The 15,928-nt window shown below is 50.7% G+C and overlaps 1 protein-coding gene across 3 annotated transcripts in view; it reads right to left on the bottom strand.

The window, feature by feature from the left end:
• Nucleotides 1-15,928, bottom strand: part of TAF1A (TATA-box binding protein associated factor, RNA polymerase I subunit A) — a 47,256-nt gene that overhangs the window by 26,752 nt on the left and 4,576 nt on the right. The window contains exons 1-4 of one of the 3 annotated variants that reach the window (XM_073556778.1): nt 13,900-14,077; nt 7,020-7,091; nt 4,192-4,358; nt 3,534-3,647 (exon numbers count right to left, since the gene is read on the bottom strand). In XM_073556778.1, the coding sequence (XP_073412879.1) occupies nt 3,534-3,647; nt 4,192-4,358; nt 7,020-7,091; nt 13,900-13,903 (357 nt within the window). In that variant the 5' untranslated portion in view covers nt 13,904-14,077. Of the gene's footprint in view, nt 1-3,533; nt 3,648-4,191; nt 4,359-7,019; nt 7,092-13,899; nt 14,078-15,928 lie in introns of those variants that run through there. The other 2 variants (XM_073556780.1, XM_073556779.1) reach the window with 2 other exon arrangements.

Genomic DNA, 15,928 nt, shown 5'->3' with positions numbered 1-15,928 from the left:
GCATCCTGAAACCATTCATGTGTGGGGTTGCTTCTCAGCTAAGGGAATGGGCTCTCTCTCAGTCTTGCCTAAAAACACAGCCATGAATAAAGAATGGTACCAGAATGTCCTCCAAGAGCAACTTCTCCCAACCGTCCAAGAGCAGTTTGGCGATCAACAATGCCTTTTTCAACATGATGGAGCACCTTGCCATAAAGCAAAGGTGATAACTAAATGGCTCAGGGAACAAAACAGAGATTTTGGGACCATGGCCTGGAAACTCCCCAGATCTTAATCCCATTGAGAACTTGTGGTCAATCATCAAGAGATGGGTGGACAAACAAAAACCTTCAAATTCAGACAAAATAAAAGCATTGATTTTGCAAGAATGGGCTGCTATCAGTCAGGATTTGATCCAGAAGTTGATTGAGAGCATGCCAGGGAGAATTGCTGCGGTCCTGAAGAAGAAGGGTCAACACTGCAAATATTGACTTGCTGCATTAACTCATTCTTAGGCTGAGTGCAGACGGGGTTTTGAGCCCTGCGGATTTTTCCGTGCAGAATGGAAGAAAACCGCAGGTCAAATGACCTGCATTTTTCCTGCGGATTTCTTCCATTTTTCACGCGGTTTTCATGCGGTTTTTGTGCGGTTTTCCATTGCGGTCTTCCCCCTGCGGATTTGGTGACAGGGGAGATAGAAAACCGCACAAAAGAAGTAACATGCTGCGGATTTTGTACCGCAGGAAAACCGCGCGGAAAAATCCGCAGCGTCTGCACAGCGTTTTTTTTTTTTCATTCATTTTAAAGGTACTGTACATCACAATGCGGATATGCAATGTTTCTGCGCGGTAAAATCCGCTGCGGAAACGCTGCATATCTGCATCGTGTGCACATGGCCTAACTGTCAATATAACCTTTTGTTACTCATGATATGATTGCAATTATATTTCTGTATGTGATAAAAACATCTGACAAACACACATAAAAACCAGAGGGCAGCAGATCATGTGAAAATATAATATTTGTGTCATTCTCAACTTTTGGCCATGACTGTACATTCTTGTACATAGGGGCAGTATTATAGTAGTTATATTCTTGTACGTAGGGGCAGTATTATAGTAGTTATATTCTTGTACATAGGGGCAGTATTATAGTAGTTATATTGTTGTATATAGAAGCAGTATTATAGTAGTTATATTCTTGTACATAGGAGCAGTATTATAGTAGTTATATTCTTGTACATAGGAGCAGTATTATAGTAGTTATATTCTTGTACATAGGGGCAGTATTATAGTAGTTATATTCTTGTACGTAGGGGCAGTATTATAGTAGTTATATTCTTGTACATAGGGGCAGTATTATAGTAGTTATATTGTTGTATATAGAAGCAGTATTATAGTAGTTATATTCTTGTACATAGGGGCAGTATTATAGTAGTTATATTCTTGTACATAGGGGCAGTATTATAGCAGTTATATTCTTGTACATAGGGGCAGTATTATAGTAGTTATATTCTTGTACATAGGGGCAGTATTATAGTAGTTATATTCTTGTACATAGGGGCAGTATTATAGTAGTTATATTCTTGTATATAGAAGCAGTATTATAGTAGTTATATTCTTGTACATAGGGGCAGTATTATAGTAGTTATACTCTTGTACATAGGAGCAGTATTATAGTAGTTATATTCTTGTACATAGGAGCAGTATTATAGCAGACTGATCAGCTACAAAATATATATTAAGGAATGTTATTTGCATTGTTAGTCATATTTTCTGTAGACAAAGAACCAGAAAACTAAATAAATATTTTTATGAAATAAGGAATAGTAACTAGGATGTAACACAAAACATTTATTAAAAATGACAAAATGACAAACCCCTTTGCCCAATAAGATCAGTGAAATAGCACAGAAAGAGGACTTAAAAATCCTCCAATAATAGAAAACAGCAAAAGAGCAAAAAGGTTTACCCGTCCAGGCCTCCAGACAAATGCACTATCGGGATGCAGTGGACCCATATAATTAAGATGGCAACACAGGTGCAAGAATACCGATGAAACAGCTCACAGCCTCCAATACATGGAGGGGGCGGCTGCCTGGTATGTTAATGCACAATATTTATTGTGCATTAACATACGGGTAAACCTTTTTGCTCTTTTGCTGTTTTCCAATAAGATCAGCCAAGAGGAAGGTAAATCTAAACAGAACATACAGGAGCTTCTCACAAAATTAGGATATCATCAAAAAGTTAATTTCAGTTCTTCAACACAAAACATGAAGCTCCTATATTCCATAGCGTCATTACACACAGAGTGATCTATTTCACGTGTTTATTTCTGTTAATGTTGATGATTATGACTTACAGCCAATGAAAACCCAAAAGTCATTATCTCAGTAAATTAGAATAATGAACAAAAAACACCTGCAAAAGCTTCCTAAATGTATAGAAAGGTCCCTTAGTCTGTTTCAGTAGCTCCACAATCATGGGGAAGACTGCTGACTTGACACTTTTTGTATTTAAGAACTGGAATAATTTAACTTTTTGATGATATTCTAATTTTGTGAGAAGCACCTGTAGATCCAGAAGATTTTTCTAAATAGCGAAGAAGAAAAAAGTGGGTCAGGAAGAAAGAAGCTAAATTAAAAAAAAAAAAAATCCATGCAGACCACATGAAATCAGGGAGCGCCAGCAGAGTCACAAAGAGAAGGGTGTGTAATCATTACACAGCCAGAAAATACAGGATCTCAGGAGCGCGTATCCTGGACAAACAATATAATCTGTGAGAACATAGAAATCATTCATTATCTTCCATTATCGGTCCAACCTTCCCCGGCAGCGTCCAGGGCAAAAAAAACAGAATTACACACAATTAGGGGCAAGAAAAGGGAACGGGCTGAGGTCAATACTGTGTGTGTCCAGTAGGAGGCAGCACAGGTCCTACGTTAGATACGTGTATACGTTAGATGTCTGGTGTGTCAAGTAGGGATCCGTGTACATAAAGACCCCACCAGCAGAATAGTGAGTGCAGCTCTGGGGTATAATACAGGATGTAACTCAGGATCAGTAATGTAATGTATGTACACAGTGACTGCACCAGCAGAATAGTGAGTGCAGCTCTGGAGTATAATACAGGATGTAACACAGGATCAGTAATGTAATGTATGTACACAGTGACTGCAGCAGCAGAATAGTGAGTGCAGCTCTCGAGTATATAGGATGTAGCTGAGTATCAGTAATGTAATGCATGCACGTATTGTGACATCGGCTCAGTACTATTAGACATCTGATTATAACTGTCTGATGATTCGGCAATGAAAGTCACATGAAAGCAGCCCAATCAACCAATGTGACGACTGCCACTGTTTAGTGGATGCTGGAATGTGAATCAAGGCAGCCTCAAGAGACATTGATAATTTGTGGCAGAGGTTGGAGTCGCCATGTAGCCCGGCCTTTCCTGGACATGCAGACAATCCTGGCACAATCCCTGTAAGCACAGAGCAGAGGTAACACTTCCACACCCGGGACACACACCCCACTCTGAGCCGCACTCACCCGCAGGTAGTTCTTACACCCGAGGTTCTTCATGGTTTCGTGGAATATGTTGATGTCGTTGTGTGTGCTTTTGGGATGATTTAATAGGATCTCACTTCCAATCCTCCAAATGATCTATAAAACAAAAAAATTATATATATATGTCCTTCCCTCAAAACACAAAGGGTTAATGAGCTAATGAAATTACAAACCTGTTAACCCTTTTTCCACATTCTGCATTTAATCTGACTACAGTTCGTCGCAGTTGACACTTACGAGCGCCGGCTGTATTATTCTGCTGTCGCCTTGCTGTAAGGGCCGGAATCAATAACTCTGATCCTTTAACCCCTTACGCTCTCTTGTATTTTCATGGTTGCTTCTGCACAACCAAATGCTACATGTCCCCCTTTCATCCGGATAGACGTCATGTAATGCTACATTTCACCAGCAGAGGCGCCGTCATCAGCAGTAGCAGCTGCCATATTTTCTTGCTACTGATGAAACGTCAAGATTACAAGGACTAAACGAGGTTCCTGTAGCTTCTGTACATTATGGACATCCGGAAATTCAACATTCGGAAATCATACATATCCCAATAAAGAACTTTGCCCTCAGCCTCTCCCGGACAAAACTAGCTGACCACAGAGAACATCGGTAAGAGTACAGTAAGAATAGTCACCTCTGGGGTCACTGTCTGTCCATGCTTGCCTCGATCCAAAAGTATCTGGAGATAACTGGTGAGGAGCCCGGCCGCTTTCTCCCACTCGTTCTTACGCATGGCTTTGCATATGAGCTGGTGACACAGATCGCTTGTCCCCCGGTAGCTCTTCCGTGGTTTTGCTCCTGCTTAAGTGCCCAGGGGGAAAGATAAAGCCATGAACAGGTTAATTATAAACTGGACAAGACCCAATAATGGCTGAAGTTTATTCCACTGCTGCTCCACAAACATCACTAGTGTATACGGAGACCAGAGTTTCCTTTATGAACCGAGAGAAGGAACTGCTACTGGCCTGGCGGACTCAAGAATTATATGGACATACCCTCACCTAAACACCTGCTATGAAAAACACATTCATAATAAATATACAGACCACTGCACAGGTTTATACAAATCCGCTTCTCTCCATGTCTGACAGCCATTCCATTCCAGTATCAGTTGAATTCCAACCAGAGGACACCTCATTCTACTTACTGTGCTTCTGATTAGGTGATCACCTGACCAAATCTTATTTAACGAAGGAAAGTATAAAAAAAACCCTGCTGTGGTGATCACAATCCTCTTGCAATAGGACAAGCTGGATGGCAAAACAAGTGCTAGTAATATCCCAAAAGTAATAGGAAGGAAAAAATAACTTTTATCCATGCCAAAGGAGTTGAAAAGAAAAGTCTTGAGTGAGGAAAAGAAGAGCTCAATTCTGGCTTTACTACAGAGGGATACAGTGATCGTCATGTTGCCTCCATCCTTAAAATTTCTAAGATGGCAGTCCATTACAACAAGGTCAAGCAGCAGACATTGGGGACAACAAAGCTACAGACCGGCAGAGGACGAAAACGACTCTCCACTGACCACGATGACCGTCATCTTATTCAAATGTCACTCAGCAACCGCAGGATGACATCAAGTGACCAACGAAAGGAATGGCAAATGGCAGCTGGGGTGAAGTGCACGGCAAGAACAGTTCATAACAGGCTCCTAGAGGCAGGGCTCAAGTCATGTAAAGCTAAAAAAAAGCCTTTCATCAATGAGTAGCAAAGGAGAGCCAGGCTGAAGTTTGCCAAAGACCATAAGGATTGGACCACAGAGGACTGGAGTAAGGTAATCTTCTCTGATGAGTCTAATCTTTAGCTTTGCCCAACACCTGGTCCTCTAATGGTTAGGAGACCTGGAGAGGCGAACCAGCCAGTGTCTTGGTGGAGGATCGGTGATGATCTGCGGATGCTTCAGCAAGGCTGGAATTGGGCAGGTTAATCTTTGTGAATAATAATAATAATAAATTTTATTTTTATAGCGCCGACATATTCCGCAGCACTTTACATTTCAGAGGGGATACAGTGATCGTCATGTTGCCTCCATCCTTAAAATTTCTGTGAAGGACGTATGAAACCGCATACAAGGTTATCCTGGAAAAACAGTTGATTCCTTCTGCTCAGGCAATATTCCCCAACTCTGAGGACTGGTTTTTCCAGCAGGACAATGCGCCATGCCACACAGCTAGGTCAATCAATGTGTGGATGAAGGACTACCACATCCAATCCCTGTCATGGCCAGCCCAATCTCCAGACCTGAGCCCCATTGAAAACCTCTGGAATGTAATCAAGATCGATAGTCATAAGCCATCAAACAAAGAAGAACTTACATTTTTGTACCAGGAGTGGCATAAGGTCACCCAAAAGCAGTGTGATAGATTGGTGGAAAGCAGCCAAGACGCATGAAAGCTGTGATTAACATTCATAGTTTATTCCACAAAATATTGATTTCTGAACTCTTCCTGAGTTAAAACATTAGTATTGTTGTTTCTAAATGATTATGAACTTGTTTTCTTAGCATTATTTGAGGTCTGCACTTTTATTATTGTGACCATTTCTCATTTTTGAAAATAAATACAAAATGTAGTGCTTGGAAATTCGGAGACATGTGGTCAGTAGTTTATAGAGTAAAAGAGCAATTTACATTTTACTCAAAAATATAAAGAGAAAAATCAGACAAACTGAAGATTTTGCAGTGGTCTCAATTTTTGCCAGAGTTGTGTATATGTTTATGTATCTATTATATAATTACCTAAAATTGTCCGTCATCCACTTCTGTCCGGACGTCCTCGAATCCCACAATCCACTGCGCCGCATCGGAAGCACGCTGACCGCCATATTGGTATACCCAAGTGATGGGTATTCCAATATGCTATCTGCTGGCGGTACCAGGCCCTTCCGCAGTACCACCAGCAGGACACCGCCGGGACCCCCCCGCCGCATGACAACACGTGCCGGATCCCGCCACTGCCTGCCCACCCACCTTCGTGCAGTCACAACCGGCACGAAAGACCGCGGCTTGCGGCCTGTGCTGGAGATGGGGTGCGGGCGCCCTCTGGTGGAGCCTCACCCCATCTCCAGCACAGGCCGCAAACCACTGTCTTTCCTGCCGGCTGTGACTGCACAGAGGTGGGTGGGCAGGCAGTGGTGGGACACACACCCCACCTACACACACACTGCCCTCCTGATGCGATAGCATCGGGCCCACATCTAGTATGTATATATTTATCTGGTACTGAGAGCCTGGTCTACCAGCAGCCAGCACCAGAGGGCGCTCACCTCCCACTGATTTATTATTGAGCTTTATATGTACACAATAGTCACTGAGCTCCCTCTAGTGGTGACTGCGGGCAACTTACATTTTACTCGATAACTATCGATGGTGGAAATGATTTGAAGCTCAGTAAAAATAATAAGTGTTATTGGGATTGGCATTTAGATGTATCAAGATTTCCCAAGAGCTGTTTCTTTTTCACTTACATATAGATTTCTGCGTCCTTGGAAGAGCGATCCCATATTCTTCTTCTTCTTCTAATGCCATTTCTGTTTCTTCTATTGAAAGAAAAAACAAGATCTTTTATTTCTTGCTGCCTCAATGCATAGAAAATAAAAGAAAAAGCAAGTGTTCACAAAGTCCTGATGAAATAGCTCCTACCATTTTGAGTATGTAGCTCCTCTGCAGAGCAATGGTTACAAAGTAAAGCCCTGTATAAGCTGTGGTCTCCTCTTCTACTGTCGGGTTTATAAAAAAAAAGAGGGAACATAATTTTTAAGGCCAGAGAAGAGCCGCACATTGCTCTCTATGATTGAGAAGCACATAGCGCTGCGTCCCCTCCACTCCGGTACCTGGCACAGTGACATCTACAGGAGTACAGTGGTACTGCAGTAAGGAGGGCCCAGAGTTCATCAGTGAGGGTCCCACCCTTGGGATCAAATAATGGTGGTCCACCAATATAGATGGCATGGATACAATATACCAAATACAATTGCTGGGGTATTCCTGCTGAGGTTATGACCGAGTATCAGAATAGAGTGTTTGTAGGGCTAGAGAGATATTATTGGTCTAACTTACGAAACGCCCAACAAAAGCTTTAGAAAGGAAATATTGCAGGACTGATATAGGGTGGGCTACACAGGTCCAGCTGCCACATTGCAGCATAATGCATGGGAATGGGGGACGCATTGCAACCCTAACGATACAGTGACAAGGGGATTGCAAAAAGTCACAACCATTTGAATATTTTTGGGACTTGCTCATCTCGGTACACTGCAGGCTGCAATGTGAGCCCATTCACTGTGTGTGAGCCTCAGGCTTGGTGCTGTAGAACGACCGACCACCCAGCCCCCCCTTCATTTGGCAGCACGGTGGTAGCAGAGACAGCTGCTGCTCAGAGAAGATTATTAATGGGACGGCAGCTTCACTCACTGCCACGAGGTTGTTGAGACGTGTGGAGGGGCCAAGCATCGTGGCCCGAGTACAGATGTCTGAATATAGCCTAAATCAGAACCACAGAAGTCAAACCTCCCCCCCTCCCCTGCACCGTCAACCCGTATTAGCAAGATAAAACCATCTTTAAAAATTAAAAAAAAAAAAAAAAAAAAACCTTTCAGCTTCAAACTGTAAAGAATTTCTGTAACGATAACGTCCTTAGGATTTGGTGGGGGTCTAAGATCCTGCGACCCCAGAGTCAGCTTTTTACAGTTCCTGCGGCGGCCGGGTGTACAGCAGCACTCCCCCGATGACAGTCCTGCAGCTCAGATCACATTCACGTACAGACTGTAAGCCCCTTTTATATTTCATTATTCACCACTCAGTGGTCCCATCAAGGCTTACGTCAGAACCCGTCCTTCCCTCCCAAAATGGGATTCAGGCGTATGTGCCACCAACTAGAATGGTGCAAACGTGCGCTCTGCCGTGAACAGATTTTGGATGCATGCGCCTACTGGAGGTGGACACTCAGAAGACTCTACTACATCTAAGTGTCCCCATCCAGTAGGAGCATACGCCCAAGACCAGTTTTGCAGGGGTTTCAGACTTAAACCCTGCCAGGAGCACTGAACGTGGCGAAGAGCAAAAGTGTGAGAGGGGCCTGAGCTGATCCCGTTCTGCACTCGGTTTACAGCTGATTGGGGAGGGTGTGAGAACCCAATAGAACAACCTCTCCTGAAAATAAGTCATTAATATTAAAGTCACAGAAACAGAAGTCTGCAAGAGGCCTGAGTGCATTAAAAATAGAAGGGGAAAAAAAACATTTATTGTGCAAGAGAAAATAAAATAATATATATATTGCAATCTGCTCCAAAAGCTTGTGTCTATCAGAAGTGTTGCAAAAATAAAAAAATGGAACATCCAACACCTCCAGCGACGCCAGAGAAGTTGTGGAAGATCCCAGAACGCTGCACTGGAAACTTTGGCGCAGATTAGAATTCGGAGGAAAAACAAAAAAAAGCATTTAAAGCATTAATAACTTTGGTACATTGCGTCTACTAAGCTCTCATGACGCATTTGGCTCCTCACTGACTGTGCCGTCTTGTGCATAAATATGTGACCTTTCAGATTTTGTATTAGTCTATGCCTGATGAAGAGACCTGAGTAGTCTCGAAAGCTTGCAATGTGTTACCATCTTTTCAGTTAGCCATTAAAAGGGATCAACCACTGAGGACTCTCAGTTCTGAATATTTTTCTTCACTGACAGATGGAGACTTAGAATACTCAGATATGGGTATATACCCTGCATTAATAACACATACACATCACTAAATACAGACCAGAAAGACGCAGCAGCCGCCGCACGCTCCACACCCCTCCCCGGCAGCCGCCGCACGCTCCACACCCCTACCCTGCACCCGCCGCACGCTCCACACCCCTCCCCACCCCTCCCCAGCACCCGCCGCACGCTCCACACCCCTCCCCAGCACCCGCCGCACGCTCCACACCCCTCCCCAGCACCCGCCGCACGCTCCACACCCCTCCCCAGCACCCGCCGCACGCTCCACACCCCTCCTCAGCACCCGCCGCACGCTCCACACCCCTCCCCAGCACCCGCCGCACGCTCCACACCTCTCCCCAGCACCCGCCGCACGCTCCACACCCCTCCCCTGCCCCCGCCACACGCTCCACATCCCTCCCCTGCACCCGCCACACATCCCTCCCCTGCACCCGCCACACATCCCTCCCCTGCACCCGCCACACATCCCTCCCCTGCACCTGCCACACGCTCCACATCCCTCCCCTGCACCCGCCACACGCTCCACATCCCTCCCCTGCACCCGCCACACGCTCCACATCCCTCCCCTGCACCCGCCACACGCTCCACATCCCTCCCCTGCACCCGCCACACGCTCCACATCCCTCCCCTGCACCCGCCACACGCTCCACACCCCTCCCCTGCACCCGCCACACGCTCCACACCCCTCCCCTGCACCCGCCACACGCTCCACACCCCTCCCCAGCACCCGCCGCACGCTCCACATCCCTCCCCAGCACCCGCCACACGCTCCACACCCCTCCCCAGCACCCGCCACACGCTCCACATCCCTCCCCTGCACCCGCCACACATCCCTCCCCTGCACCCGCCACACATCCCTCCCCTGCACCCGCCACACGCCACACATCCCTCCCCTGCACCCGCCACACGCTCCACATCCCTCCCCTGCACCCGCCACACATCCCTCCCCTGCACCCGCCACACGCTCCACATCCCTCCCCTGCACCCGCCACACGCTCCACATCCCTCCCCAGCACCCGCCACACGCTCCACATCCCTCCCCAGCAGCCGCCACACGCTCCACATCCCTCCCCTGCACCCGCCACACATCCCTCCCCTGCACCCGCCACACATCCCTCCCCTGCACCCGCCACACATCCCTCCCCTGCACCCGCCGCACGCTCCACACCCCTCCCCGGCAGCCGCCGCACGCTCCACACCCCCTCCCCTGCACCCGCCGCACGCTCCACACCCCTCCCCTGCACCCGCCGCACCCCTCCCCAGCACCCGCCGCACGCTCCACACCCCTCCCCAGCACCCGCCGCACGCTCCACACCCCTCCCCAGCACCCGCCGCACGCTCCACACCCCTCCCCTGCCGCACGCTCCACACCCCTCCCCTGCCGCACGCTCCACACCCCTCCCCTGCCGCACGCTCCACACCCCTCCCCTGCCGCACGCTCCACACCCCTCCCCTGCACCCGCCGCACATCCCTCCCCAGCAGCCGCCACACATCCCTCCCCAGCAGCCGCCACACGCTCCACATCCCTCCCCAGCAGCCGCCGCACGCTCCACATCCCTCCCCAGCAGCCGCCACACATCCCTCCCCTGCACCCGCCACACATCCCTCCCCTGCACCCGCCACACGCTCCACATCCCTCCCCTGCACCCGCCACACGCTCCACATCCCTCCCCTGCACCCGCCACACGCTCCACATCCCTCCCCTGCACCCGCCACACGCTCCACATCCCTCCCCTGCACCCGCCACACGCTCCACATCCCTCCCCAGCACCCGCCACACGCTCCACATCCCTCCCCAGCACCCGCCACACGCTCCACATCCCTCCCCTGCACCCGCCACACGCTCCACATCCCTCCCCTGCACCCGCCACACATCCCTCCCCTGCACCCGCCACACATCCCTCCCCTGCCCCCGCCACACGCTCCACATCCCTCCCCTGCCCCCGCCACACGCTCCACATCCCTCCCCTGCCCCCGCCACACATCTCTCCCCTGCCCCCGCCACACGCTCCACATCTCTCCTCAGCACCCGCCATACGCTCCAAATCTCTCCCCAGCACCCGCCACACGCTCCACATCCCTCCCCTGCACCCGCCACACGCTCCACATCCCTCCCCTGCACCCGCCACACATCCCTCCCCTGCACCCGCCACACATCCCTCCCCTGCACCCGCCACACATCCCTCCCCTGCACCCGCCACACATCCCTCCCCTGCACCCGCCACACATCCCTCCCCTGCACCCGCCACACATCCCTCCCCTGCACCCGCCACACATCCCTCCTCTGCACCCGCCACACGCTCCACCCCTCTCCCCTGCCCCCACCACACGCTCCACATCTCTCCCCTGCATCCCGCCATACGCTCCACATCCCTCCCCTGCACCCGCCATACGCTTCACATCTCTCCTCAGCACCCGCCATACGCTTCACATCTCTCCTCAGCACCCGCCATACGCTCCACATCTCTCCTCAGCACCCGCCATACGCTCCACATCCCTCCCCAGCAGCCGCCACACGCTCCACATCCCTCCCCTGCACCCGCCACACATCCCTCCCCTGCACCCGCCACACATCCCTCCCCTGCACCCGCCACACATCCCTCCCCTGCACCCGCCGCACGCTCCACACCCCTCCCCGGCAGCCGCCGCACGCTCCACACCCCCTCCCCTGCACCCGCCGCACGCTCCACACCCCTCCCCTGCACCCGCCGCACCCCTCCCCAGCACCCGCCGCACGCTCCACACCCCTCCCCAGCACCCGCCGCACGCTCCACACCCCTCCCCAGCACCCGCCGCACGCTCCACACCCCTCCCCTGCCGCACGCTCCACACCCCTCCCCTGCCGCACGCTCCACACCCCTCCCCTGCACCCGCCGCACGCTCCACACCCCTCCCCAGCAGCCGCCGCACATCCCTCCCCAGCAGCCGCCACACATCCCTCCCCAGCAGCCGCCACACGCTCCACATCCCTCCCCAGCAGCCGCCGCACGCTCCACATCCCTCCCCAGCAGCCGCCACACATCCCTCCCCTGCACCCGCCACACATCCCTCCCCTGCACCCGCCACACATCCCTCCCCTGCACCCGCCACACGCTCCACATCCCTCCCCTGCACCCGCCACACGCTCCACATCCCTCCCCTGCACCCGCCACACGCTCCACATCCCTCCCCTGCACCCGCCACACGCTCCACATCCCTCCCCAGCACCCGCCACACGCTCCACATCCCTCCCCAGCACCCGCCACACGCTCCACATCCCTCCCCTGCACCCGCCACACATCCCTCCCCTGCACCCGCCACACATCCCTCCCCTGCACCCGCCACACATCCCTCCCCTGCCCCCGCCACACGCTCCACATCCCTCCCCTGCCCCCGCCACACGCTCCACATCCCTCCCCTGCCCCCGCCACACATCTCTCCCCTGCCCCCGCCACACGCTCCACATCTCTCCTCAGCACCCGCCATACGCTCCAAATCTCTCCCCAGCACCCGCCACACGCTCCACATCCCTCCCCTGCACCCGCCACACGCTCCACATCCCTCCCCTGCACCCGCCACACGCTCCACATCCCTCCCCTGCACCCGCCACACATCCCTCCCCTGCACCCGCCACACATCCCTCCCCTGCACCCGCCACACATCCCTCCCCTGCACCCGCCACACATCCCTCCCCTGCACCCGCCACACATCCCTCCCCTGCACCCGCCACACATCCCTCCCCTGCACCCGCCACACATCCCTCCTCTGCACCCGCCACACGCTCCACCCCTCTCCCCTGCCCCCACCACACGCTCCACATCTCTCCCCTGCATCCCGCCATACGCTCCACATCCCTCCCCTGCACCCGCCATACGCTTCACATCTCTCCTCAGCACCCGCCATACGCTTCACATCTCTCCTCAGCACCCGCCATACGCTCCACATCTCTCCTCAGCACCCGCCATACGCTCCACATCTCTCCTCAGCACCCGCCACACATCCCTCCTCTGCACCCGCCATACGCTTCACATCTCTCCTCAGCACCCGCCATACGCTTCACATCTCTCCTCAGCACCCGCCATACGCTTCACATCTCTCCTCAGCACCCGCCATACGCTCCACATCTCTCCTCAGCACCCGCCATACGCTCCACATCTCTCCTCAGCACCCGCCATACGCTCCACATCTCTCCCCAGCACCCGCCATACACTCCACATCCCTCCCCTGCACCCGCCATACGCTCCACATCCCTCCCCTGCACCCGCCATACGCTCCACATCCCTCCCCTGCACCCGCCATACGCTCCACATCTCTCCTCAGCACCCGCCACACATCCCTCCTCTGCACCCGCCATACGCTTCACATCTCTCCTCAGCACCCGCCATACGCTTCACATCCCTCCTCTGCACCCGCCATACGCTCCACATCTCTCCTCAGCACCCGCCATACGCTCCACATCTCTCCCCAGCACCCGCCATACACTCCACATCCCTCCCCTGCACCCGCCATACGCTCCACATCCCTCCCCTGCACCCGCCATACGCTCCACATCCCTCCCCTGCACCCGCCATACGCTCCACATCCCTCCCCAGCAGCCTCCATGTCCGGGCAGTTATTGCCGCAGAGCTTTACTACATCGCACACAACTCACCCATGGTGATCGGCAGCTAGGAACCGAGTGAACCACGCTACTTCCGGCTTACACAGCCATCTTGTGGTTGGCAAGAAACAGGAAGTTCCGACCTCTGTGTGAACTTTGTCAGGAAACCAATGTTAGAGCGTTACAGCGCGCTGGAATGACGTACTTCCGGCCTATAGACTCTTGCGACAGAATAGCATGCTGGGAGTTGAAGTTGGGTTTTTTTAAACTTCCGCCTAAGTGTTTACACTCTCATAAGTCGCTCTCATAATAAAATAAAATAAAGTACAAAATCAATATTATATATATATATATATATATCTCACCGACCAATGAGAGCGCTGCTTACATTTCCTATCTAGTATTAGCATAATAAAAGCTGGACTACGATTGGCTGCATGTTTCTGTATTATAACTTTTTACCTTTTGTTTTCTAAACATAGATTCGTGAATGTAACTTAATAGTTGAGAATTCCTGCTCAGGAATCTTCCAATGCTACAATTAGCTTTACCAAAATTGTCTAAAAAAGCAAAGCTGTTTTTGTTGCCCATAACAACCAATCACAGCAGAGCTTATATTTTCCTATAGCTATTTAAAAAATTAAAGCTGGATTCTGATTGGTTGCCACGGGCAACATACTGTTTTCATTGAGACAGCTTCTAAAAAACCAGGCCCTTAGTGTTTACATAACTTTTTTTTGTTTTTAGTTCAATTTTTTTAAGAAATGCGGCTGCAAAGTGTGAATAATTTTGCTTGCATATTTAGAGCCCCATTCACCATTGGTTACCAAGGAAACGTGGTTATTGCTAAATACCTTTAATACCGTTTTTCGCATTTCCAGGGTTACAGTCTAAGTACAACCCACAATATTCGGACAGGCTGGAGGTCTCCTGACCAGACCCCAGCAGCCTTATATGCATGTCCATGGCTGGAGACCTGCGAGGGAGGGGGGTCCGTAAAGGTCAGAGGTGTGAAACAGGTGAACATGAGGCATCTCAGTTCCTTTCTGGTCAAAAAACGAGGTCCTATCAATGTCCAAGCGACAAAACACTGATCGTGTATCCCAAGTCGTCGCCATATTTTACAAGATTTTACCACAAGCTGGGATACGTTAAATGTATGATTGCTTGGCCCCCCCACAATTACTGGCCGCTAAGGCCTCGTTCAGGCGCACGGTATTCACATACGTGTCCCAGCTGTGGTTTTTCATGGACTGGACACATACATGTTAGGCCTCTTTCACACATCAGTATTTTTGATCAGTATTTCATCAGTATTTGTATGCCAAAACAAGGAATGTCTCCAAAATAAAGGACAGGAGTCAGTCTTTCAACCATATTTTTTTCTCTGTAAGTTCCATTCCTGGCTTTGGCATACAAACACTGATGCAAAATACAGACCAAATACTGACGTGTGAATGAGCCTTTATAGTGTATGGGGCTGTTCCCATGTACGTGTTTGGCGGACCCAGGACCCGGAGACAGGTCCATTTTTGATCCTAGTCATCAAACTCAAATCAACGGGTCTGTGAAAAAAAAAAAATGGACGTCTCTGTGATGATAAAAATACCCGTTTGGGTGTTTCAGTCGCACAGATCCACATGTAGTTGTTTGGTGAAGAGAACTGGGAGATGCAGGATCCCCATTCTAGTGATCATAGGGGTCCTACTAGTGGGGGCTTCAGCCAATGTACGGTTACAGTCCAAACAGTAACTCGGCTGCGTCTCATCAAAATCCCGTTGACACGCATTGCCCCTACAGACATTAGACTAAAGTCATCCGATATCGGCTAACAGTCTGGTGTGCATGGCGGCCTCCAGACTCTCCTCTGACAGATTACAGGAAAAGATTGTTCTCAGGGGAATACTCCAGCACTCGGACAAGGCTGAGCATTCTTGTGTATGGGGCATCAGGACAGATAGCAAAGAGAATGCTTGGCCAACAGCTATCTACTGTCTTAGGCCGGGATCACAAATGCGAGAAACTCGGACAAGTCTCGCATGTCAATACCCGGCAGCACTTGGATTGGAGCGCGCTGCCG

The sequence above is a fragment of the Dendrobates tinctorius genome, unplaced genomic scaffold, assembly GCF_039654945.1.
Source record: "Dendrobates tinctorius isolate UK_male_01 unplaced genomic scaffold, ASM3965494v1 ptg000239l, whole genome shotgun sequence".
Lineage (NCBI taxonomy): Eukaryota > Metazoa > Chordata > Amphibia > Anura > Dendrobatidae > Dendrobates > Dendrobates tinctorius.
The sequence above is the reverse complement of the archived record's forward strand: the minus strand, read 5'-3'. Positions and strand labels throughout refer to the sequence as shown.